General features: G+C 46.1%; 1 protein-coding gene across 1 annotated transcript in view; it reads right to left on the reverse strand.

The window, feature by feature from the left end:
* The window catches only part of SUCLG2 (succinate-CoA ligase GDP-forming subunit beta), a 127,133-nt gene that overhangs the window by 62,673 nt on the left and 36,461 nt on the right, over positions 1-27,999 (reverse strand). The window contains exons 3-7 of the mRNA XM_075287532.1: positions 19,947-20,046; positions 19,671-19,761; positions 17,295-17,447; positions 16,275-16,364; positions 10,975-11,071 (exon numbers count right to left, since the gene is read on the reverse strand). Of these exons, the coding sequence (XP_075143633.1) occupies positions 10,975-11,071; positions 16,275-16,364; positions 17,295-17,447; positions 19,671-19,761; positions 19,947-20,046 (531 nt within the window). The remainder of the gene's footprint in view (positions 1-10,974; positions 11,072-16,274; positions 16,365-17,294; positions 17,448-19,670; positions 19,762-19,946; positions 20,047-27,999) is intronic.

The raw sequence follows: 27,999 nt of genomic DNA on the forward strand, positions 1-27,999 counted from the left end.
ACGCCGATTCTCATTGGGGTCCTGGTTACTCATCCAACCAAAGGCCAAGACCTGACGTAGGACGTATACACGACCTCCATGTTCTCCCACGCTTCAAAAAACATACTGAATGGGTTCCAATAAAATTGGTCGTAGGCCGCAAGATCCGGTCCCATCCTGATAATGTACAAGACTTAGACCCTTATAGGATACGACAATTATATAAATTCCTCCTCTAATTTCTGTTCTATTTCTGGCCCTCTGATGGATGGGTCTAACAAAATGGCGGAATCCATGGCAATATTGGGCAGGGGGCTTATTGTTTCAGCGTCCTGTTTCCATCTCTGCCTCCCATTGTATTAAGGGTGGTATTCGGTGCCGATTTCGAGGCGAAATCCATCTCAACATCAGTGCCAAATTCTGCCACATGAATATGTCCAATTCTCAAGGCTCTACTACGGAGGCTAAAATATATTAAGGTCTTCTAAGCACTGGACTTGGCCATCTCTCCGAAAGAGTCAATGGAGCGGCTGTGCCATGGAAGACAGATTTGCATATTCTTCCCATGGTCCCTTGCAAAGTGGAGTGCTAAAGGCTTAATAAGTCTCCACACACCTATATAGTGGTCTCTCCCCAAGGAGTGATGATATCCCCCTAATCCTGTCTAAGCCTCTCACCTCTACCAGGTTAGTCTTCTCTACACCGGGCTGACGAGATGCAATAACATCGAAACGGCCGTCCTCAGTTGAGAGACTATATCTGGTAATAATCCCAGCATCATTGCAAAACAAAGGCCTCTTGGAAGGTCGAGCATGATGTTAAATGGAGCAGCCTTTATTGGGCTAGTTCACTGAGATTCTGTCTTCCTAATTACATCAGGGAAGACAGACTTGCACATTCCAGTGAGCGCCCTCTATTGGTTTGCAACACTGAGGCACCTGACTTCCTAATTACATCATGGAAGACAGATTTGCATATTCTTCCCATGGTCCCTTGCAAAGTGGAGTGCTAAAGGCTTAATAAGTCTCCACACACCGATATGGTGGTCTCTCCCCAAGGAGTGACGAGTTCCTATGTTAGTTATCATGAAATTTTCCCATACTGGCCATTACCCAACTATCTCAGAAGATGTTACAGCTATAGAAAGTGGAATAAAATCTTCAATGACTAAGGCTCTGTTCACGCACTTTATCATGGTAGTGGACGCTATTGGCGCTGACTGGGATCCATTGGCGAGGCTGAAAGCAGCCGACAGAACCCGCGATGCCGATGTGAACAGTGCCTATTATTTGATCTTACAAGGAACCTTACAAACCAATTTACCCGACTCCCTTCCTCATCCCGAAGCCGTAATTCATTTTCCTGTTACAATTACGTCTGATTCATCGCCGTCCTCATGGCGTCTCATGCTTTGGGTGCAGAGGAAGCCTTTCAATTAAGTTCTCGACAAGGCCTGTTACGAGTCGCGTCCCACAAGTGATTCCGGAACCGGCGGCGTCTCTGATGTCATCTCACCAATGAATTAACGCCTACGTATAGCAGATTCGGTTGGATGTATCGGGGAAGGTGATACATGCAGAACGTTAACTCTGCTTGACAGCCCGATGTGAAGGAGCCGGCGTCTCGTCATGATTTACGCAGCCTCGAAAACCTTCCCCCCCCCCCCATTGCTTAGTCATAAGCAACCAAAATATATTCCCGATAAGGGAGTTGGAGCCATTTTTCTTTATTTTCCCGCACCGAGGCCAAAATACAAATGAGATCTCATCTGACTCAGCCCTCCCTGAAAGCCGAGAGGCGCTGACAATACCCTCCCCGCAGGACCCCCCTTCCCCATTGACTCGCCATTAGCGATGGTGCCTCTGTTATTTTCTAATAGAGCCCTCGGAATTAGATTAGACGCCTGCCCTCTCGGAGATGAGCTGATACCATTTTCCAAAAGAAACTTCAAAGTTTTATTTTACTGTGCGTTCTGCTTACTGTGCAAATATCTGATCTAATGCGCGCTACGCTGCGGGTACAAATTCCTATTAAGTTAGACTACAGCAAAAAATTGACTTACAATTCCTAAATTGAAAAATAGAGCGAGAGCGGGGCTGTTTTTGGCAGGTTTATAGCAGGCACAGATAAGCGGTAATCCTGGAATCGGAGGAGGATAAAAACCTATTGGTTTTTACTTTAGAATTTAAATCTAATATCGGAGTCGTTACGAAGCCATTTGGCTGGGAAAACACTCGTGTCCAATCTGAAACATTCAGATTTACAAAAGGATTTTACGGGTCCGGAAGCGGGACGGAGACATCCGCGGGGATAGACCTTGATCGGACATCGCACGCGTATTACGGAATTTTAGGATAGGCTTAAAGGGGTTGTCCAGGAATTATAGTACTTGGACAAAAAAATGATAACTTACCTGTCCCCTTGTGCCGGCGTGTGGCCACTGTGACCAATCACTCAAAGGAAAGGACGTATGTGAGTGACGTCTTCGGCTCCTTTACTTTACGGACTGGCGTCAGCGGTCACGTGTGGATAGCACTTCTGCCGGCTCAAGCCCCAGCGCGTGCTGGACCGTGGCACGGGACACCAGAGCACCAGGGACAGGTGAGTATAACTTTTTTATTCCTGGACAACCCTTTAAGAATAAGGCCCCAAAAACCAGGCCCACTGACTACCCTATCTTACCCTACTAGCCTATCTTAAAGGGATTGTCCAGGAAAAAGCTTACAAAAAACCAAGCATACTCACCTGTCCCAAGTGCTCCGGTGTCCCTGGCCACTGACCAGTCCCGTAGTGCAACGGGTCTTGTTCTGGCCAAAGTCCGAGGCAGAAGTCATACGTATACGTCACTTATAGGGTCCTGCTTCCTTTCCTTACGCAGGTGATTGGCCTCCGCAAGGGCAGTGGACTAGGACATGGAAGGACTGAGGACAGGCGAGTATAGTGAGTTTTTTTTGTTACCTATCATGAACAACCCCCTTTAAGGACAAATCATCAGTATTACAAAGATGGATAACCCCTTTAAGAATCGGTCACCAAACCCTTTTAATGGGCAAATTCTGCAGAACTCCGAGATACTGTTGGATCTTTGCGGTAATTTGTAATCTCGCTCCTTCTGGAATCTCTTTCATGAAAGTCTCCGTTAGTCGATGTTCACATTTATCACATCGACTGATCTGTATAATCTCCTTTGTGGCTGAATTAGAGATTAATTAATAAATGTAAGAGATTCCTCCTATGATGGGTAAAACGAGGCGTCTTAATATGCTTTTAATTACCATTAGACAAGCTAGTTATCACAATTTTCCGCACATCACTCACATCGGAGCCCCCGGTAATTAATTCGCCCCATTGCAACAATCCTTAGGTGACAATTTCCTGTTGTTTTAGGTTATTTAACACTTTCGGTGCTAATCGGGCAAAGATGTGTGATCTAGTATGTGGGCTGGTATGTACGATTACATGCATGACAAGTGAAAAAGCATGGCACTTGTGCCCAGGGGGTGGCAATTACATGAAGGGTATGCACAGATCAGCTCAAAGATCACAGGAGTAGTTGCGAAAATCACTAATTATCTCATGACCAGGTCAAAGGTTGGGTGGATAGGTCAACAATATCTGACAGATGTGTGTGCATGTGTGGGGAGGGGTCCAATAACCGAACACCACACCAATCAGCTGATCTAGGGGTCTCCAGGCACCGGAAACCACTGCTGTGGATGGGCAGCTTTGCTGATAATAGGCATGCAGAGCTGTAGTACCCCAGACCCACCACTATACAGCACAACACTGCAGTACCCCAGAGCCACCACTATACAGAAGACAGATGTAGTACCCCAGAGCCACCACTATACAGCACAACACTGCAGTACCCCAGAGCCACCACTATACAGAAGACAGATGTAGTACCCCAGAGCCACCACTATACAGAAGACAGATGTAGTACCCCAGAGCCACCACTATACAGAAGAGAGATGTAGTACCCCAGAGCCACCACTATACAGAAGACAGAGATGAACTACCTCAGAGCCACCACTATACAGTGGACAGAGCTGTAGTACCCCAGAACCACCACTATACAGAAGACAGAGATGTAGTGCCCAAGAGCCACCACTATACAGTGGACAGAGCTGTAGTACCCCAGAGCCACCACTATACAGAAGACAGAGATGAACTACCTCAGAGCCACCACTATACAGTGGACAGAGCTGTAGTACCCCAGAACCACCACTATACAGAAGACAGAGATGAACTACCTCAGAGCCACCACTATACAGTGGACAGAGCTGTAGTACCCCAGAACCACCACTATACAGAAGACAGAGATGTAGTGCCCAAGAGCCACCACTATACAGTGGACAGAGCTGCAGTACCCCAGAGCCACCACTATACAGAAGACAGAGATGTAGTACCCCAGAGCCACCACTATACAGTGGACAGAGCTGCAGTACCCCAGAGCCACCACTATACCGCACAGAGCTGCAGTACCCCAGAGCCACCACTATACAGAAGACAGAGATGTTGTGCCCAAGAGCCACCACTATACAGTGGACAGAGCTGCAGTACCCCAGAGCCACCACTATACAGAAGACAGAGATTTAGTACCCAAGAGCCACCACTATACAGTGGACAAATCTGTAGTACCCCAGAGACATCGCTAATACAGTGGACAGAGCTGCAGTACCCTGGAGATACCAATACATAGCGGACAAAGCTGCAGTATCCGAGAGCCACCACTATACAGTAGACAAAGCTGCAGTACCCCAGAGCCACCACTATACTGTGGACAGAGCTGCAGTACCCCAGAGCCAACACTAATACAGTAGACAAAGCTGCAGTACCCAAGAGCTACCGATAAATAGCAGATAGAGCTGAAGTATCCCAGAGCCATCACTATACAGTGACGCTCCTCTTACTTGAATAAGCCCAAGTTGCTTTGGGCTCCATCCATAGCTATAGCTTCCTACACCCCACTCCTGAGCTTTTTGAGGACCTTATTCTCATGAGACCACCACCTCCTCTTCTCAGTTTGGTGACATCCCTTTCATTGGTCACCTACCCTGTTTCATATAAACTGGACACAGGGCCGGCTCCAGGTTTTTATGGGCCCTTGGGCGACAGAGCCTCAGTGGGCCCTCTTGTAAAGGAGGTGGGGGGAGTCGAGACACTGTGCGTCGCAGATGAAGCGAGTGACGTCATGCAGGAGGGTGGCGTCACCAACGCCATACCTCCCAATCTTTTAAAGAGTAGAAAGAGGGGCAAAATGTGCGGCGCCCTCTGCGCGCCGCGGCAAATTTAGCTCCACCCACTTTTATGTTGATTCCACCCATTCTCATTCATTTATTATGTGCTCCCACACAGTATAATCCTCCTACAGTCACCCGTAAATTATATGCCCCCCTCCATCTCTCCCCCAGTTTCATATACACCCTTCCTCTGCCCCCAGTTTCATGTCCCCCCTCCATCTCTGTCCCCAGTTTCATCACGTTCTCCCCCTTCATCTGCCCACAGTTTCATGTCCCCCATCTCTGCCCCAGTGTCATGCCGTTCCCCCCCTCCCCTTCATTTGCCCCTTCAGTTTCATTGGGCCCCCTCCATCTCTGTCCCCAGTTTCATGCCGTTCTCTCCCCACCCCCTTCCCCAGTGTCATGCCGTTCCCCCCCCCTTCATTTGCCCCCTCAGTTTCATTGGGCCCCCTCCATCTCTGTCCCCAGTTCCATGCTGTTCTCCCCCCCTCCATCTGCCCCAGTGTCATGCTGTTCTCCCCCCTCCATCTGCCCCAGTGTCATGCTGTTCCCCCCTCCCCTTCATTTGCCCCCCAGTTTCTTTGGGCCCCCTCCATCTCTGTCCCCAGTTTCATGCCGTTCTCTCCCCACCCCCTTCATCTTCTCCAGTGTCATGCCGTTCCCCCCCTCCCCTTCATTTGCCCCCCAGTTTCATGGGCCCCCTTCATTATGTTTCACCTTAATATGTAATACAAAACAAACACTTACATCACTCACCTTCCCTCGTTCCCCCGACGCTCCTCTCTCTCCCTCCAATCACATACGCGATGCAGGAGCTGTGAGATCAGCTCCTGCTTAGCTCCGGACCGGCTTGCGTGTGTAGGCGCGATGCGATGACGTCATCGCGCCTACACACGCAAGCCGGGGCCGGAGCTTTAAAGCAGGAGCTGATCTCACAGCTCCTGCATCGCGTATGTATTTCAGCTCATCGGCGGACGGACGCCGATGAGCTGAAATTGTGACAGGCAAGTGCCGGGGGGCCCCCAGAGGCTCTGTGGGCCCCGGCACTTGCCCGACTATACCGTGCGCTGACGCCGGCCCTGACTGGACACGGTCATCAATATTATAGTCCTGGAAAACCCAGTGAATTTTTTGGGCAAGTAACGAGAAAATACTAACAAGCCCTTGCGGTCATTTATAATCCACACAATACGAGAAGCTCTTAGCTACTTACAAGACATTTATAGAAGTCTCTCTGCAATATTCTTACGCCTGGAGGTTACAGATACTTTATGGGGCCCCTATTACAAGCTGGCACTACAAAACAGACTCTCAATTGCCGGAGACTCGATGGACTACGTTGAGCCAAGTAGATGCCACTAATGAACGCCGTATTCTGCACATCGCACTTAATAGCCTTTAATTACGTGGTTTAAGGCCTGACTTGTAGATCTAAGAATCCGGATGCCAAGACGAGGGCTCTGCGGCAATCCCCGGAGACACGCGCAAATAATGAAAACCCTCAGTTGTTCTGTGTTCTGCTGAAAATCACAGCTGTAACAAGAAGATTCTCCTCCAAGCTTAAGCTTTGTTTGGCAGAGCGTCCATAACACTTCTACGACTGCGTATTCTCAGGGAAATACCTGGGGATTACTCGCCTCCATCGAAAAATCTGCCGCAAGATAAAACAAGGTATTGTAGGAAATCAATGATTTTTAACTCGAAAAGGGTTGTCTTGTGACAAAAATACAAGGAGTCTTGGCAGGATGTGCCACTTATGAGCGACGGGTAGGGCTAACGGCAATGGTAGGCCCCAATCGTAATGACCCCCCAATGGGTTCCACTTGGCTTTACTTGGTGACACATATACGTGACCATCCGACCTCTGGAGAGAGACAAGTAGAGACTTTCCTAACTCTGCTACCATTTTGTTCTAGTGAAAGGCAATGGTGTGACCCTTTAAGGTTAAGGCCCAAGGTTGTGGTTTCTTGAGCCAAAGCCAGGAGTGGCTTGAGAAGAAGGTAGACGGTGAAGAACTTCCTATATATTTCCCATTCCTTTTTTAGCCATTGTTGGCTTTGGCTCAAGAAACTGCAACAAAAAAAATCTGTGCTTCCGCCATGTGGGGTCTTAGCCTAAAGGGGTTTTCCAAGATTATGATATTGATCACCTGTCCTTGGGATAGGACCTTAATATCAGATTGTTGGGTTCTGACACCTGGAACCGTCTCTGATCAGCCGACTGAGTATGGACAAGTGCTGAGGTCTCTTTACTGGTTACTAGAGATGAGCGAGTACTGTTCGGATCGGCTGAACGCTCCATAGAAATGAATGGATGCATCTGGTACTTCTGCTTTGACGGCGGCCGGCCGGCCGCGGGGGGCGTGCCGGCTACGTCCATTCATTTCTATGCAAGGATCGGCTGACCCGAACAGTACTCGCTCATCTCTACTGGTTACCAAACATTATATATAGTGGCTGTGCTTGGTATTGCAGCTCAGTCCCATCCATTTTCCCCAAGGCCATGTGACCAAAGGATGAGAGGTTATTGGCCTACGAAGAGGAAGTGGAGCTCACTAAGGTCTTCAAACAGCTGATCAGGAAGGGGGTCCTGGGTGTTGGACCAATTGGTCCTTTGCACATGTACGGGGCTGTTGGAAAAAGGGTGTGGGCATCTTTAGAAGTTTAGGGTATACGTAATAGGGGGAATTTATTAAGACCAGTAAGGCACGTGCTCTTAAATTATTAACAGTGGCCTCTTAAAATTTCAGGCGGTATACGGGAGGACCCATGTTTCAGTAACGAAACCCAGGCCAGTCAGGTAGAACTGGTACCAGTTCCTCGGTGCAACTTATAGTAAATTCTGGGCCTGCCCCAGGGGTGAACCATGGCTTTCTGCCGCCTGAGGCGGACATCAGAAAGCCGCCCCCCCCCCCACACCGGAGGAGGGGGCGGGGCCGAGCGGAAGGGGGCGGGGTGGGCTGTATGGAGGGGGCGGGATCACACTGAGGGGGCAGGGCCGAGCAGAGGGGGCGGGACCGAGCGGAGCGAGTGTCTTTATCAGGCAGAGAGCAGGCACGGAGAGGACCTGCTCTCTGCCTGAGCGTGAGGGGCGGCCGCTGGAGCAGCGCTGCTCCAGCGGCCTCCCCAATCCACCGCTCAGTGACGGTGACCCTAAGCCAGTCCAGGACAGCTTGTCTTGGACTGGCTTAGGACAGCAAAAATGCCGCCCTCCCCGTGGCCCTGGCATAGCGCCGCCTGAAGCGGTCGCTTCAGGTCGCCTCATGGGAGGTGCGGCGCTGGCCTGCCCGGGCCCACCTTGGTCTCTGCCCACTTTCTTAAAGCAGAACCAACAATGCGGCACACAACAAGCCAAATATCTGCCCCGTCTACATTGGGAAATGGGTTAGCAATGTATCACCGCGGACTCTGCAAAAAGCTCTTCATAAAAGATGCCGGCGCCGTCCTGCTCCAAAGCAGCCGAGGGCACCGAGACGACAAAGGGAACAATATCATTTCGTTTGTGACCCGGCCTGGTATTTTGGAGCTCTAACAAGGTAATTCAGTAATGACCGAGGCCAGCGCCCCCGGCATTGTGCGATGTGTCTTTTAGTTATGAGAGTGTAATACGGTAAAGGATTTTAATCTCCAGAACAAGGCCATTTTCTCCTTAGCATGCTGCCAATTCACCTGGCATTGATTAAGTGGCAGCGGCCCATGCAGACAGAATGATTACTACAGTTTGCACAAAAATTGATTTAAAAACTTTGCGAAAAAAGAAGAAGAAGAAAAAATAAAAAAAAGTATTGTCAAGTGTTCAGATTGATCTGGGGAGCTGGAAATATGGATCTTCTGTACATTAAAAACTACACATGATGCATCAAACGGCGCGCCGAACGCGGAGACGCGTTAACCTGACATCATCTACAGTATAAATGGCCGCTGAATGAGCCTCATGTATCTCATTACACATTCGCATGAACAAATTGCTTTTTGACGATAAACAGCTCGGAGGTTTTACAGACGAGACGACGCTTACCGGAGACTTTGGCGTTAAAGGGAAACTGATATTTTATCTTTGCGGAATGGGTAATAACTTCTCGGCTAGTTACTGCTCAGTGGCCTACTGTTAAAGGGATTCTACCAATAAAATTTAATTTTTTTTTTGTCCTTAATACGTAGGAATAGCCTTAAGAAAGGCTATGCTTTCTCCGACCTTTAGATGTCTCCTCTGCGCCGCCATTCGGTAGAATTCCCGGATTTCGTCGGTATGTAAATGAGTTCTCTCGCAGCACTGGGGGCGGGCCTCAGTGCTCAAACAGCACTGGGGGCGTCCCCAATGCTGCGAGACAACTCTCCATCTTCTTCAGGAACGGCCTCTTCATGCGTCTTCTTCCGGCGCTGGCGGTCAAACTTCTAGGCCTCGGGTAGAGCCAACTGTAAGTAAGCAGCCATTTTCTTGTGGCCACAGGCATGTGCAGTCAGCTCTGCCCGAGGCCTAGAAGTTTGACCTACAGCGCTGGAAGAAGACGCATGAAAAGGCCATTCCTAAAGAAGATGGAGACAGCGCTGGAGAGTTCTCTCACAGCATTGGGGACACCCCCAGAGCTACGAGAGAACTCGTTTGCATATCGACGAAATCCGGGATTTCTACCGAACAGCGACTGTAGAAGACATCTAAACATAGGAGAAGAATAGCCTTTCTTAAGGCTTTTCTTAAGGCTATTCCTATGTGTCAATGACAAAAAATTAGATTTTAATGGGAGAATCCCTTTAATAGCATCTGTACCAGGGATGGTCGAGGTGGTCACTATTGTAACCAGTTTCTCACAGGTCACCCTCACCACATCAGGGCTGGCTAAACTTCTTTGATCTCCTTTGTTATTTCTTTTGTAGTTTGGGCATCATACATTTCTCAACCCTGCCCTCTGGTGCACTGAAGTGAGAAGATTTACGATACACAGCCTTCCACTGTCAGAGAGGAGAAAATTCTTTAATAGCAAAAATAGCAGCTTATAGTCAAGGAGGGATTCTCTGGAAGAGGATGCGGCACAAACTGTGATGATTACTATGTGGGGGACACTGAAACGGGACAGGAATGATGGAAAGCTTGTGTATATAGACATCTTGTTTTCAAGGCTTACATCTTGATGACTTATCCTTAGGATCGGTGGCGATCCGAAATCCAGTACTCCCAAATATCACATGTTTGAAGTGTCCTGTGGCGATGACATCACTTTCACCGGTCATACGTTACAGCAGTAGCTCATCCCCATTCAAGTGAGACCCTTTAAATGTGTATAAGAAGTAGCAGTCTGCACCCTTAAAGGGGTTTTGTCACTACAGAGGTGATAAGGGTCAGGTCGCTCTTAGTCTGAGTGCTGGAACCCCCCGCGATCAGGAGTACGGGTGCCCGGAGGTCTTCATGCATACTCCATGTGTGTTTCCCCAACTGGCCCTCCATTTATTTACATGGTGTTGTCGGAGATTGCGGTGATAAATGTCTATAATGACAAAATCCTATAAGGAACTGACTCCATCCATCCAGCGGTGGCAAGTGGCCATGGACGTGCTCTAGGAGAGCCCTTGTGCCAGGCGATGTAAAACCCAGCTAAATATCAGGATCACTTCACAAACCAACTTGACCTTTCCTTCCTTCTAAGCGAGAACAAAACAATCCTATTGACTGTAACGCTCGACTCCCCAAAGCTCCGAGCCACGAGGATGATGAAGATTGCAAAAAAAAAACATAATTACAATCATTGTTTTCTTACCTTGTCCTTCCGGAGTTTCACCGAAGGGATTCACTTCAACCTGAGTAGCATCGACTTTCAGGAAAAGCTCGTACAGTCTCTTAATCTGATCCGCGGCCTGCGTTTCATTAAACACAACACAATTACGATATTGAGGTCGGAGAAGAAGAGGAAGAGTATTAGAAGAAAAATTACATTGTTCTATTACATAAGTCACAGGAGGGATCGAGAGGAAAGATAGGAAGATGACCCCTAGGTCAAGGGGTTGTCCAGGGAGGGTCTTAATTAGAGATGAGCGAGTACTGTTCGGATCAGCCGTTCCGAACAGCACGCTCGCATAGAAATGAATGGACGTAGCCGGCACGCAGGGGGTTAAGCAGCCGGCCGCCGTCAAAGCGGAAGTACCAGGTGCATCCATTCATTTCTATGGAGCGTGCTGTTCGGATCGGCTGATCCGAACAATACTCGCTCATCTCTAGTCTTAATGCTTACTTACCCTGGGATCTATGCAGAAGAACCACATATTTCCAGGCTTGTTCCGACCCTGGGTCACAGATTCTCGGAAACCTGTGGCTTGCCTGCATAGATCATTTATTCTCAGGGTTACGCTGTGATTTATGATATCGGCGCATGCGTACTACATCCGCTCTGGCCTGAAGTGTAAGCGGTGGTGCACATGCACCGATACTGCACAGCATGATTTTATAAACATATCTTTGCATAGAAGGACCAAATTTCTGAAAAACAGCATTACATCCAGGTGACCTGAAGGTATCTTAACAGTGAATTTACCGCGATTTACTCCATTCCATTTAAAGGGGATGTCCAGTTGGGGTGGCTGTAAAGCAGGGATAGGGAACCTTCGGCTCTCCAGCTGCTGTGATACTACAACTCCCATCATGCTCCATTCACTTCCATGGGAGTTCCAAGAACAGCAGAGCAAGTATGCATGCTGGGAGTTGTAGTTTTGCAACAGCTGGAGAGCCGTACATTCCCTTCCCCTGCTGTAAAGCAAACAAACAAAAAAAAAAAGACACTCACCAAACCCTGGTCCCATTGTTTGGTCTCCTTTCCCTCACGTGGCAGGGCTCACTAGTCGGGTTCAGCTGATCTTGAGATTTCAGGATCGTTTTTAAAATCTATTTTTTGATCATTTTGCAGCCGATCCCGAACCGATCTTTCCCGATCGCTCAACCCTACTCACTAGGCTCGAAAGCAAGAGGCTCCCATGACTGAGCCTGTACACGAGTGACACCAATGGTCCCTCTCCTGCTCGGTCTCAGTGGTCATGTGCGCCTCTCGTCTTCCCGCGCGGTGAGCCCTGGCATATGAGGGAAAAGGAACCGGCACAAGACAATGGGGTATAGGTATGCCTTTTCTTTTTTTGCTTTACACCTACCCAATCTCCCTTGATTATTCTCCGAATCCTGGAAACCCCTTTAAGGGTATATTGTACCACCAGGCCGTTACACCCAGAGCCAAACCACAGCCAGGTGAATGTTAGTACATAGTACATGCCAATTCCACTTCAATGGGACATTAATTAGGGATTCATAGACTGTCCAAAGGGAGTCTAAGGTCCAAAATGCCTTCCAAGCCAATAACAGTGCCTTGTAGAGACCTTGTAGGGAATAGAGACATACTACTGTGTCACAAATCGATGAGAAATGCAGAAGTATGGATATGAAAATCAGATTGCAAGTGCACTGTGGGAGGGGCCTTATTTGCCTACAGACAGCCATGACACAGACTGAACAGGACAACTATGCACTTGCGGCTGTCTGTAGGCAAATCAGGCCCAGCCCCCAGTGCACTTGCAGATGATTTGCACATGAAAAGAAGATTCTCTCTGCATTACTATATGGGTTTCGATATGCTTCTTCCCCTGATAGACGCCCCTACACGGCACTATTTGTTTTGGAGGCATTTTGGACCTGGTAGACTCCGGCACAGACAAGCGATACACCGATGAGTGCAGCCATCCTATACAGGAGATTATTTGCAGTCCCCTGATCTCCACCCAAGTCTTCATGGAAAGAGTAGGCTATGTAGGACAAAGTTTGCACGTGTTATTTTACTTGACTTTTGCTTTGATGGATTTATCTGGTGTTTTAATGTATTTTCTTCCTGTATCCGATAAAAGAAAACGCTGTAGGATAGAAGAACAATAATATACCTCGGCTCCTGCAACTTCTGTAATAAAACTTAATGGCGTTTCATTGAGCGGTGGAGGGAGCTGCTTTAGATGCAAGGCTAAAAAGCCGTTTACCAATCATAACAAGGCGCTCGGTATAGAGCGGACGCTAAAGGGGTTGTAAACAGTAAAGTAATAAAATGCTGTGTTAGGATGCAGCGGGCTGTCAGCAAGCCGCAATCTTCATTTTTGTAGCCCTGTAAATACATTTTTCAGAGAAAATTGGAAGTTCGGCCTTCTGTCAATCAAAATCGACTTCCCTACTGAGCAAGAAAAGTAATTTCAGACCGTCTGCTGTTCCTGGCCTGTCCGGGGTATAGGAGATAAGGAGCCTTTGAGAGTTCCTCGGCTTCCTATGGATCAAGGCCTAGACTGCGATTATAGGAGCGGCGTATAAGGACATGCTGGGATTTCCTGCTCTGAGGCTGACGGAGCTGCTGCTTCCTGTGTCTGGACACAGAGTAATTCCCAGGGCTGGTAACAGAGTATTAGTTTTGCATATCTAGATAGATACAGGTTTTAATGTTTTGAGGACCTTTTGAGGACTGAACTAAGATCTTCTCCCACTGCAGTTGATGGCCTTCATACTTCGGAGTAACCTACTCTCAAGTCCCAACGCTTAGAAACCCCCGGCATTCATGGTCCTATCCATTCAAGACAATAGACTGTCAGCAACTGGATTCACATCTGTATTGGAGTCTCTGCCGACGATTCAGCTTAATATCAGAAAAATCCTGCAGTGAGTGTGGAAACCTGCCGGACCCCATTATAGTCTATGGTGTAGGAAATCGCTTTTTAAGTGATTAGGGACTCTCTCAAAATCGCACATACAAAAATCCCCCCAAATTAGTCTGGTCCTGAACCGTAAATAGGTCCGGTACTGAAGTGGTTAATGGCTGTGTGACGACTGTCACACGGCTGCATTAAAATCAAGTCATTGCTAGGGCTGGGTGATCGGGTTCGGAAAAGATCGGATCCCGATCGGCGATCGAGCAAATTTGACGATCGGCTGGAAAATGATCGGAAATCGGATTTTGAAATCTCAAGATCGGCTCAACCTGAAAAGTGACTTTTCCCATAGAGAAGCATTGACTAGAGTTGAGCGATCGGGAAAGATCGGATCCTGATCGGTGATCGTGCAAATTTCACGGGATCGGCTGGAAAATGATCGGAAATTGGATTTTTAAAAATCGATCCTGAAATCTCAAGATCGGCTCAACCCTAGTCATTGCATTGGGGCAATTCACAAGTCCAATTTTTGCGTGGTCGGTTTATCAGGGCATATAAAAAATAGGACGTCTTATATTTGCCAGACCTTGCAGAACCTTCAATAGACTCAAGTCTACGAAGGATCCATAAAAACAGGAGTCCCATAGATGTGCAATGTCACTTTTCCGAGGCCGTTTTGCATCAGAGTCATCAGGTTTGAAGGAGAGCCAACTTTTTAATTGCAAAAAAATTTTAAAAAATTGCTTAAATGATAAAATAATCGTCAGTATTTACCGACAAGAAGAACCGCTTAGTGAAATTTACAAAATCGTCAAGCCGCGCCTTGTCTTATTCAGCGGGGAACGGATCTGTTCTTCAAATAAGTACAGTAATATTTCAGAGTATTGTGCCTGAAGAAGCAGAAAATCTGTAATAATCCATAATACAAGTACTGCAGGTCTTTAAACATAAATAATGATAGATCTACGGCAGACAAGATCAAATAAACCCGCCGCCGCTTACTTATAGACACAGCACTGTGTATATATTAAATCACGTTTAAGATGAGCAATGCACGTTGTCAGGATACCGATACCAGGCTCTTTATGAACAATGAAATTTCTATTCCTATTCCCAAAGCTGGGGGGGGGAAAAAAAAAAAACACGCATAAAACAAAAAAACACACACAGAAGGAAACCGTGTCAGTCCGGGTCTGGGGGAAAGCCGGAACACAGCGGCAGATGTAGCCGTCCCCTGGAATTTGTCATCCAACTGCTCCATGGTTGCAATTGTTTAAGGATGACTTGTTGGGTGTAATAATACTTAGGTTATTGATGTGCTGTGCTTTAAGTGCACTCCTGATAGGAGCTAACAGCCCTCCGTAGGAGGCCGCACTCCCGGCAAGGCTGCTTCATTAGAACACTGCACGGTATACGGCCGCAACGCTGCTCAGGTGCATAATACTCGCACAGCAAAGTGGTACTTGAAAAGCAAGGTCTGGTTAACTTCTCAACGTCCAAAGCAAATGCAAGGCTTTACAACCTGGCATCCTGTTTCAAGCTGCAAGAGCTTCGTTGGGCTTTGTTCGCATTTAAAGCGTACCTCTAACTATAAAACAACTCTGCATAAATGAATAGTCCAGGGGAATATAAGAAACTTTGCAATATATCTTAATAAAGAAATCTGTTTCCTTCTCCAGTTATATCTGTATAGAACCTCAAGGTATTCAGCTCAGACATAGAAGTCTATGGAGAGGAGGAGGGGCTGGCTGTTGATTTATGGACTCATTCTGTGTCATGGAGTCTTATCTTGAAGATACAATGTCCGAAGACTATGCCTGTCTTACCTGATCTAATAAAGCAGTTTGGAAACCGCTGCTCTATCTTTCTTCTCTGGATATCGGCGTGTCTTAAGTTTTGCAGCTATGCCTTTTCGAGCTTCCTCCTCCCCTCTCCATAGACTTTTCATTAAAATATATCCCACAGGGGCTGGTAAGTTGAATATAAGAAACTTAGTAATAAATCTTAATAAAGAAATCAGTTTCCTTCTCCACTTATCAGTACAGAATCTCTTGGTATTCAGCACAGAAGTCTATGGAGAGGGATGTATTAAATTAATGCCAGGTTTTATGCAGTGTATCTTGAAGATTCAGTAGTGTCAGCCCCTACATTGAGATCAATGGAAAGGGGAGAACATACAAACTCCTTGCAGACGTGGCCCTTGGTCAGATTCGAACCCAGGACCCCAGCACTGCAAGGCAACAATTGGCAGGAACTAGAGCTTGACCCATCGATCTACTGACCTACTTGGTTCATTCTCTACCATATTTGGGTCCAGGCGCTATAAAATATCCATTCCGGTCTATCAATGGTTCACACTATATAGCAGTACACGCCATACAGTCACCGTCCTCCTCACCTGTTGCCTTAGAGGTCCCTTGAATCCCAAATTGTTGGCCATCCTCAGTGCTTGGCTGTCCTGTATTCCTTGAAAGATATCGATTTCCTCCTTTGAAAGCAACAAAAAAAAGTGATGCAAAGAAATCGGAAAATGTAACTTAGATGTAAACCAAAAATTACTATGCGCCCCGGCACCAAGAAGTGGAGGCAGCAGCTGCCCAGAGGGTACATTTTAATGATGTCGCCATGCTTCCGAATGAAGTCCTTCCACAACAAGACGGTGGCGTGGTGACAAGACAATCTGACACCACTTTTCACTTCTAATTACCGGGCAGATGGCTTTGACAAACATTAAGCAGCTAATTTTTCCTGACAAGCTCCGGAATCTTATCAGTGTGTTCATGCCACGACCCAGCCATGTTATTACAAAATACGCTTCGGGGGGGTTGGGGGTGCGCGGGGTCTGTTTTGGCACCAAACATCATTATTATATAGAATTCCAAGAAAATGTAACAATGTATAAAGAGCTTTACAATGGCATCGAAATAAGACATTAAGCTACTATTGACTATAATGTTGCGATTACAGCTTCTAAGTAGATGTGTCTCCTAACAACATTGTTTGCTTTTCCCACAACGACTGGCCAGTAGCTAAGCATTGTGGGAACTAACGCAAGACCTCGATCCCGCCAAAACAGATTGGGATCTGATCTTGATCGCTCAACCCTATTGAAGACATAAAATTGAGGTATGTTTTTAAACCAGACTTTTTGCTCAGCGGCGCTACTTGTGGGTCAAAAGGGACCAGAAGGGAACCTGGACGGCCGAAGAACGGGACCAGCAGGGAATCGGTGAGGGTGTTTTTAATCAACAGTATGGGGCAGATTGCAACTCTATAGCATGGATGGAGGAGAATGGAATTGAGTCATCAGCAACCGACATTGCTTCTTGGGGAAAACGGGAAGGGGGGGAACCCAGTCCTGTTCTGTTCCATCTATGGCTGTTATAAATTGGAGGGGAACAACATAAACAACGAATACCTTAAAAATAAGCTCCGGCGTTTTCTCCGCGACTTCTTCAATGTCAACTCCACCTTGAGGGCTGCCGACAATCACGGGTCCATTGCACGCACGGTCCATTAGAATTGCTAAATAAGTTTCTCTGGAGATATCCAGGGCTTCTGCCACCATCACCTAAAACATTAATTGTTTCAATTAAAACCAAAGTAGTCCTGAGTCAGCGAATACTCGCCCCGCCACTGGTAATTACTACAACGACCTTTGCTGATGTCAGGGAAAGAACAGATTTCTTATCGGGGGGAGAAAAAAAATTGCAGATGAACTTTTTGGCAGTTTCCTCAGATTTTCCGATTTCTAATTTGTTCCCGTCCAAGAACATTGACAAGTTTATCATCATCTTTAGTGTCTTGGTCGCTGAGGTGAGGTCACGGCAGATGGCGGTCCCCAGGGTTGGAGAAGTCACAAGATCATCTAGATGGGTACACGACACATCTCATTGACTTGGACCAATGACAACAAGCTCAGTGATGGAGTGGCCGCCATGGGCACCTACTGGGGGCTTGTGAGGGTTAAGAACAAGTGATATCGGGAGAGGTGATATAGCCCGGGTGTTTACTAGAGATGAGTGAGTTTTGTTCGATCGAGTAGGTATTTGATTGAACGTAAAAGGCGTCTACTGCGTGGTATTCGACCGGGTACGAGTATCTCGAATAACGTAGTATTCAATCGAATACCTGTGTCTTCTTCCTTCCATTTTCTTGTGGCTGCTTACACAGTAAGCTGGAGTGAGCGGCCATTTTCTTGTGGCCTGGGCATGCGCAGTCGGCTCTGCCCGAGGCCTAGAAGATTTAAACCCAGGACGGAAGAAGACACAGGGAAAGGGTGTTACAGAAGAAGATGGAGGCGGCGCTGGAGAGTTCTCTTGCAGCGTTGGGGCCGCCCCCAGTGCTGTTTGAGTGCTGGGAACGCCCCCAGTGCTGTGAGAGAACTCATTTGCATACCGAAAAAAACCCGGATTTCTACAGAACAGCGGCGCGGAGAAGACATCTAAAGGTAGGAGAAGTCTTTCTTAAGACTATTCCTACGTTTTAGGGAGGAAAAAAAAAGGGTATCCAATGATAGGATCCTTTTAAAGGTCCTGTTTCCACCTAATGTCAAGCCTGCCTACTTACGCAGCAATACATTATCCACTCCTGCACAAGTGATACCACTCAGGTGAGTGGTCACCCAGCTTTCCCCGTCTCCGGAGATTATATAAGACATAAATCCTGCACTCCATGATGGATTGTGCTGTATGTTCCGGCCCCGCCACGCCTGCGCTCCGCTAAGCCCCTCGCCAATGAGCATGCTAATTTTAGACTAATGAAGCAAGTTTCCCCGTCTTCTACATAAAGGCGCAGAGGTGCAGTTAAACACGGAGCATAATGAGGCCGGTTTTACCATCACTTGACGTCTTTTGTTTTCCACATTTAAAGAAAAGAGTTTCCTACAGAAGCAGGAACATGGCCGCCTGCCAAAAGCCGAGAGAGCGGCTCATTAATTACTCGGGGCTCGCAATTCGCTGAGGTGGATTTTTTTCGCTGAAGCACAGCAAAGGGGGCAACAGTGAGCGGCTCGACAGTCATCACGCTGTATTTTACATGCCTGCAAAAAAAACTTCATTATTTCAGATCAAACGGGGGAGAGAACTTAAGAGGAAATTCTGCAATGGAAGGGACAACTTTCTTTCGGATTATTATCTCCATAGAGCAGACACACTGGGGGGAGCGGATTTATAAAGACTGGCGTGTCGTACGCCAGTCTTAGAAATTCCTCGGGTGGCGTGAAAGGCAGAGGACTTATTAGGAGACTTCGGCTTCTTAATAAAGCTGGTGCAACTTGGGTGCTCCAATGTAATAGAAAGGAGATCAACTAGAACTTGCACAAGTTATCCTGCATCCGTTGTGTCCATCCAAGTCCACCTCGACTCCTGTCCACTTTTTTCAAAAAGTTGGGGTAGGTTTCTGCTGCAGCAAGCTGCCTTCCAGCCAAGATCTACTTCCATTTCCCATAGGAATGGCTCGCCTAAAGGATAACAGAATGGTGACGGGATGTGTTGCCTAAATAGAGAGCATGGACCTGGTGGGGGTTGTAATATAGAGAGCCAAGAGATGGAGACAATTGATCTTTAGAGTAAACGAAAACACTAACTTGATAGAGGCGCGCGGACTCTCAGACTGGTTTTCTACCGTTTTTTGGTACAAGAACTCTATAAAATCTCACCCTTGAATGGTATGTGTTGGCGCCATACGAGAAGACACAAAGTGCTTTCATAGTCCATGTGCAAAAGTCCCAAAGCTGCTCAAAAACTTATGCAATGCAAAGGCCACACTTTGCAAAAATGTTACCAAAATTTACCTTGTGCACTTTGACACCGCCCTGGGGAGTTTGCTTCGTGGAAAGGTGGTAGCCAATCATCTGCTTTGTGAGGACTTCTACTTTGTTAGGGCTGGAAAACAAAGAAATAAGTGAACACCGGAGAAACTTACACGTGGGTATGGTCTAGCCCATCACATCGGTGTAACCATCACACTTTCCAACATGCGCGCCCATCTTTATATATGCACGTGGCAATAACATGAACATAGAAATAGATCAATAAAACAAGAGGTGTACAAGTAACCGAAAACGTACTCAGTCGTTAAATGGACTCCGCCTTTAAGTCCACTGTCAAAAACACCTTTGCCTCTGCCCCCGGCCAAGATCTGAGCTTTTAAAACGATTTCTCGGGCCTCTGTAGGAAAAAAGAAAAGTAAATAAGTAACAAAAAGGATTAAAAAAGTTAAGATTATTAGTAATTTTGAATGTAGATTGTGAGCCCCATATAGGGTGGTAAGGTAGGAAATCCACGCAAACACGGGGAGAACATACAAACTCCTTGCAGATGTTGTTCCTGGCGGGATTCGAACCCAGGACTCCTGCATTGCAAGGTTGCAGTGCTAACCACTGAGCCACCATGCTGCCCCCTAGATTATTTTTGTAAGCCAAGAGTTTACTTCTAAGGGCTGATATTTTGACCGGAGTGCAGACGTGACCGTTGCCGAATACACTACTTCACTTCAGATTGTATATCTATCGTATATACTCGAGTATAAGCCGACTTTTTCAGCACATTTTTCATGCTGAATAAGCTCTCCTCGGCTTATACACGAGTCAGGGTCCACGGAGCACAGAAAACTGGAAGGACCGAAAGGGGGAGGTCCTTTAGTGCTACTGCTCTGTGATTGGCTTGTCATGAGGTCACATGACTGTGATGTCATCAAAGGTCCTGTAGCCACTGGTATGTAACATCTGCAGATAAGGTTGAGTCTAAATCCTAGTAGCTCCGCCCACACCAGGCTTATACTCGAGTCAATAAGTTTCCCAGTTTTTTGTGGTAAAATTAGGGGCCTCGGCACATATTTTGAGTATATACGGTAATTCATGTAAGTGGTTTCATCTACCAAGAATGCGGAATTGGTGGGCCAATCTTTCAACTCCTCTATTTTGGTACAGTCCAACTCTGATGGCTTCATAAATGACCATAGTCAGCCAGAAATAGTAAAGACCCTCTAAGGGCTAGTTCACACGGAGTAAAATGGTCCGGATTTTGACGCGGGAAGCCCAAGATGTGCCTGCTGCAGCTAGCCGCAACTGTCATAGCTTTCCGATTCGGATTAGGCCCAAATAAATGGGCCTAGTCGGGAGGGAGAGAGGTGTCACAAGGCGGATGTCCGTGTCTGATTCAACCTGAAGAAAGGGCAGCTCGCTTCTTTTTTCAGCAAGCGGGAACAAACCGCTTGCGGAAAAAGGAAACGACCGGCTCCCACTGATTTCAATGGGAAGCGGGGTTTTTGTGGACCCGATTCCGCATCAAAATCAGGCCCATTTGACGCCGTATGAACTAGTCCTAAGTTTGGGTTCACATCAGTGCTAGCTTTCTGTTCGAGGATTCCGTCCCTCCATTCTGCTTGAAATTTTTGGGTGGAGACCTGGCGAACCCCATTATCGTCTATGAGATCCGTGGGTCTCTGTGGATAACCTCTATTTAAGTGGATTGGGTTTCCATTTTTCAGGTCTCCAAGCCAATCCGAAGAACGGAGACCTGAGCGCAGGTGTGAACTTAGTGTAATTCATGAAAGATCTAGTGATGGACTCCAATTAAAGTAACAAACTTGAGATCTAATTAATGATCCAATATAACCAATTGAATCATAGAATCAAAAATGGATCATTCTATTTTGAAACCAGAGTCAGATCTTCTAACTTTTTTCCATCTCAGATTCCACCCAAAATTGGTCATGACTCTCGATTCTGCAACTTTTTGCCAAAAACTAATCCCATCCCTTCCTGACGAAAGCCAATCTTCTTCGAACACCACAAGGCACACAACCATAATGAATAGTAGAGAAAACCCATAAAGTCATATTTCGAAAACAAACATTATTAGATAAATGTTAGACCCCGCTCTACGATCAATACATCGACGCCGCCACCAGTTCAGGCCGCTACTTCTTGCCCTCTGGGCATGTGGGAACTTAAATTTGATTTAGGAGATTTATTCCCACCTCTTCTTTGCACGGGTCCATTTGTTGGCCCCTCCGTCACCAATTTTTATTTACTTAAATATCTGATTTTAAGAGAACAAATAATTTTCAATTTTTTTATAACCTTATTTAATTTAATTTTTTTTTTTTTTTAGATTTTTATTTCATTTTTTTTTTTATATTTATACCTTCACAGTTCAAATTCCCTAACGGGATTACGAGAAAATGTTCTTTAGTAGAAAATGTAATTTTAGTTGCAATGATATGGCTCTACTCTCTTAGGTACCGTCTACAAAAATTGCAAAGGGCATAATGGATTTTTTATGGAAATATCCCAGCCGCTGTACAAATTGAGTTACTACAGACAAATGTTAGCTATCCGACTGCTTTAAAACACAGGATAAAATTATGTTCCAATCACACGTTCCCCGGCCCGTTCGGTGGAAGCAAATTCTTCATACAAAGAAATTAGACACTGGTTCATTGAGCCATTAAAAGCCTAAAGACGTGTACGGGATAATTTATTCTCGTCAACGCTTTTTTTTTCAGTTCAATGGAAGACAGAAATCGGGCAGAGGAATCACAGCTGACGATACGTTAGAGGAACAGATTGCGCCGCTAATCACACGGTACCTCAAAAAAAAAAAAAAATTAAGAACAAAGTCGCAACGGCTAGTCCGCACTTATCACAGTCCCCGTAGATTTTACAAAGCAACGGTGATGGATTCTGGTCAGATGTAGGCAAACTTGTGCAGAAGAAAATAAAATGTGCTTAAGATTAGGAAAAATAACACTTGGAAGGCAATTGGGAATTAAATTAAAAAAAAAAAAAAGTTTTTAAAAAAAAGTTTAAAAAAAAAAAAAAGTTTAAAAAAAATAAATAAAACATCAGGTTGGGAAAATAAGCCCAAGATTGCTTATGTGAAAACTGCAATACCATGTAAAAAAAGAAAAAAAAGTGGGTGAATTTACAACAAAATAAAGTTTTAAAAAAAAAAAAATATTTCCACCATCATACAAAAAATAATATGTAGGTATCCTCTATTTTTTTTTTAGTTTTTTTAATCACATCTTGTTCTCCATTATTTTTTTGTGAGTGGACATAAAAAAAATAAAAAAATAAAATCATCATCTGTCAATTTTTTTTTCCACCATCGGTCAGACAATAAAAAAAATAAAAAAAATAATATGCAGGTATCCATATGTAATGGCCACTTCATCTAATATTGCGTTCCATAATGTCGGAGCTGTGATCTGTGACTAAAGCTTATTGGTGACTTCACTATCCTACAGGGAGTCTGAGACACGCCTCCTGGCTCTTCATTGGTTCAGGCTGCAGCAGTCTTAAGATAGTGGGTGTGTTTCAGACCACCTCAGACTTCCCTATAAGACACAGTAACTAAGATTTTTGTCACAGATCGCAGCTTTGCCCAAATGGAGAAGAGCTACCCCCCCCCCCCCCCCCATATTTCTGAGCTCCTGACTGGATGGCCACTTTAAGAGTATGTTCACACTGTGAAATTTTGCTTTGATATTTAGGTGGATTTGGGTTCAAAATTGGTACCAAATTCCTCCCTGAAAAAATAAGCGCTCTCCTTGGTCATCACAGAGGTTGTAGGGGCTGAAATGTAAGTATTTGAGGTGGAAGTCTAACCAAAAAAAAGGATCTCCAATCTTCTCAAGACCTTCTTCTTTGCTCTACTCATACCTGCTCCTCAAACAACCATCTCCAAGGTTCCTCTTGTATCTTCTATATTCTGGAATGGACTACCAAGAGTAAGACTGTCCCACCACAATCACAAAGTTCAAGATGACCCTGAAGCCTCACCCTTCAGTAAACCTTGTGGCTACAACACCACCATCCGGACGGCTTCTACCCTCACTTACTGTCCTTCCCCCTCCTCTCCATTCTAGAGTGTAAGCCCTTGTGGGCAGTGGCCTCTCTCCCTCTGTACCAGTTAGTCACTAACTTACACCAGGTTCACATGTGCCAGAACTTCCGTTCTTGTGGTACAGGACCACTGACTGTAATGTAAAAAAAGACGCGAAGGACGTTTCCCATCCATCATATTGGTTTAGTGTAGTGGCAGAAGAAAAAGTCCTAAATGACCAACTTTTTAGTAGAAAAGTAAAAAAATTCCAGTTATTTTTTAACAAGGTCGCTCTCTCTACAAAAAGTTGGGCGCTGCATGTTGGACCAATCTAATGATATTGCTGATCTATCCGAAGATCCACCAATCTGAGGATCTTGATGACTTATCCTTCACGATCCTTCAAGGTCTTCACTATCCGAATCCCGAATTCCCCTTTAAGAACAAATACGTAGAATTAAAAGTCCGGAATGGGCGACGTGGCGAGACCCGCTATCTATATTCTGTACACTTTGACTGGTTGAGCGTTTAGCCAGAATATTACAGGTCTGAAAAGGAGCATTTGTTTCTCAGGAACCTCCAGGGATTGAGTCTATTTTGAAGAAGATTCCCCAACCATAATGTCTTGAATTAAGAAGACACAGATTCCCCGGAGTCACAGGAGCCTAAGAGCACTTGATTAATGCGCTGCGGCTCCCAGACACGGATATCTTCATTTAACACAACCTCACGGTTCCCTCCGATGGATGTAAACCACCAGTATCTCTTCACTGCAGTATAAAAAGTGGATTATACAAAGCAGGACACTCTCCATGTGAATCCGGGACCCTCAGGGCCCCAAACGAGAGTAATACGGGCACAATTTTGTGCTGCCAATCTAATGATCCAATCTAATAGCATCAAAGGGATCGATAAGGATTGAAATTTGGGTCATTAGTTCTGCAGTTGGCGAAGAAATTGCAAGTGTAATGGTTGAGGTTATTAGACCCGTGGACGGGCCGGGATTTGCCCAAACAGATTAGAAGCTTCTCGGCTTCCTTTTTCAGATAAGACTTTCAAATCTATGGTTTAGGAATGAATCTTAAAGGGGATGTCCAAGAAGAACAACTTACAATCTATGCATAGGATAAGTAAAAAAGTGTCTGCCCTTTGGGAACACCATCAAGAACAAGAGTCCCGTGGCCACCACCACCAAGTCCCGTGGCCCCAGTTTGACTTGTGTTCTATGGAAGTGATTAAGATAGGCAAAAAAAACACGCTTGGCCATCTTCTTCATAGACGTTGACTGCGGCGGTATTGTTTGGGGCAACAACACAGGACCCTTATTGTAGCCGCTGGTTAGTGCCTCGGCGGACAGAACAGGAACCTGTAGATAGGTGCTGGTTTTAGCAGAACAGGAACCTATCCCCTACCCTGAAGATAGAGAGGTTCGGGTGACCCGAACCTAACAGTGTTTTCCGCTTGTGAATCACTGTCAATAAGCAAGTGGACTGCTGAGTAACGAGGGAGTTGCCGCTTTCCTTTTTGGATCAATGGCACTGACTTTGTTGCTCAAAGAGCTCATTTACATATTGACATAAACAGCAATATCTCGGCCCCAATTCTCAAGGGGAGAACACAATGGGGCTGGATCGGTATGCTGGGTTCTAGTGACAAACTTTTTGTAAACGGGTTTCCCAGTCCCACATATATTTTTCATACTGACCTGTCGCCGGTGCTCCATTGTGTTCTCGGTCCCTGTGCCATGACCACCGAGATCAATCGCATGGGGCACAGAACCTCTAACAATGAGGGCACGATACGCGGCACACAACAAAGCACTGGGAACAGGTGAGCATGATTTATTTTTTTTGTTACAGCTCCCCAGCCCCCACATGGGTTTGTCTAATTCATGGACAACTTCTTTAAAGGGATTCTACCATTAAAACCTCTTTTTGTCGATAAGACGTCGGAATAGCCTTTAGAAAGGCTATTCGTCTCTTACCTTTAGATGTGATCTCTGCCGTGCCGTTCCTTAGAAATACCGTTTTTTACCGGTATGCAAATTAGTTCTCTCACAGCGATGGGGGCGGGCCCCAGCGCTGAAAATGCAATGGGGGCGTCCCCACTGCAGCTTGAGAACACGCTCCTGCAACGCCTCTATCTTCGGCTGCATCCTCCCTTTCTCTGTCGTCTTCCTCCTGCGTCACCTCCAACGCCTGCGCAGTTGGCTCTGCCAGTGAGACACCAGCAGAGCCGAGTACGAATGCCGGCCGGTGGCCATTTTTGGGAGGCCGCTCCTGCATTGAACTACAAGAGCAAGAGCGGCCTCCCAAAAATGGCCACCGGACGGCATGCGCAGTTGGCTCTACTAGTGTCTCACTGGCAGAGCCAACTGCGCAGGCGTCGGAGGTGACGCAAAGGAAGACAACAGAGAAGGGGAGGATCCAGCTGAAGATAGAGGCGTCGCAGGATCATGTTCTCGAGCAACAGTGGGGACGCCCCGATCGCATTTTCAGCGCTGGGGCCCGCTCCTATTGCTGCCAGAGAACTAATTTACATACCGGTAAAAAACGGTATTTCTAAGGAACGGCGCGGCGGAGATCACATCTAAAGGTAAGAGACGAATAGCCTTTCTAAAGGCTATTCCGACGTCTTATCTACAAAAAAAAGAGGATTTAATGGTAGAATCCCTTTAAGTGTCTCCCCAGGATAAGAATCACCAATAAGAACTGACATCTTATGCTGGTCATCTACAGTTCGCATCACTGGCCTGCAACCTTTCTACGTTCCATGATCAAAAAATTTGTCCAGAGACAAAATCCCAAAAATATCCGTCATCTGATCGGCGCCGTCCCCATTGTGGATTAGAGTGACAGTGATACAAGCGATGCTAATGGTAATTAAAATTATGGTCAACTTGCCAAGTGGGTGGTAACAATACAAAATAGCACAGAGACCCCACAGTGTTGCCACCGGGGCCCTTTATTTGCATTAAAACAAGCAGGGCTTATATCTTTGGAGTAGCCAAACAGATTTGGATCAACAAAATGCCAAAAAATGGAAGGGTCAGATGAGGGATGGCATTGGGGTCTTCAGACCTGGAGAAAGTTTAACAGGGGATCCGCAGATTTTATTTTTTTTGGAATTGGGTACAAAAACTGGACTGGAATATAAGCAGCAGATATAAGACATTCTGTCCTCTCTCTCTTCCTCTAGCCTCAAGTAATTTCTCGAAAAAAAATAAAAAAAACTAAAGCACTTTTCTGAAGACTTGTCCGACGAAAAAGTACAGAACCATTTTACCTTTTTATATCATTTATCTAGGGGACTGGAGTTTGTAGAGGAGAGCGGAGAGGAGGGGGCGGTGGAAGAAGGGACCTCCAGAGGACCTCTCACATCTGCCTCTTCCAGGCACCTAAACCTCCTGGATTTCAAAGGACTGCTTTTAACTAAAGACAGAACATAAAAGACAGGCACAACTTTCACAAAAACTGCACAAAGATGGGAAATACTTTTTTTTTGTCTTCCCGGGGTCACGAAATGTTAAAAGGCGACTCAAATTTTTTTTTATATAAAAAGAGAAATTAAAACAACTAGGTAGGAAAAAGTGCAAGGCGTTTTATATCGTTCACGGGGCCCATACGTAGGAACATACCGCCATAGAGTGCTCAAATACTGTACAACGCAATATCTGTATCTAATAGGGAACACGGCAAGAATTTTTCTTCTCAAACTTCACGGAAAATGTTTTGGGTCCATAGATCCTGATGGATTCAGTATTCCAGCTCTTGTACAAGTTTTTATGTAACGCGTAGCTCACATAAGGTGCAGATGGGGTTGTCCCAAAATTACATGCAAGCAAGGAAGGGTGTAAAATAAAAACCGCAACGTTTATGCCATAAAATTCCTCCGCCACTCCAGTGGTTGGCGCTGTTCCTGCACCGATGAGGTCACACACATCATCAACGTCAATCTCTGGCCTCAGAGGTCCATTGCCAGTCCAATGGTGGACTGCAACGGTCACGTGAATGATGTCATCGTGCCGTGTTTACGGCGTGGCCAAACCGCAACGTTTATGCCACGTAGAGCCCCACGGCCCACGTTGCGGAAACGTAGCTTTTTCTGGTTGCAGATTTTGCTGCAATTTTTTGAGTCAAAGCTAAGATTGTCTACAAAGGGAATGGAAAATATATAGGAAGCTCTTCGGAAGGAAAAGGTCGCGGAAATCTTTTCTGCCGTGTGAACATTCCATGCCGCTCGCCGCGAAGGAATACTGATACAGCAATGGGCATTCCGTTGCGGCATCCT

The sequence above is a fragment of the Leptodactylus fuscus genome, chromosome 9 (genome assembly GCF_031893055.1).
Source record: "Leptodactylus fuscus isolate aLepFus1 chromosome 9, aLepFus1.hap2, whole genome shotgun sequence".
Classification (NCBI taxonomy): Eukaryota; Metazoa; Chordata; class Amphibia; order Anura; family Leptodactylidae; genus Leptodactylus; species Leptodactylus fuscus.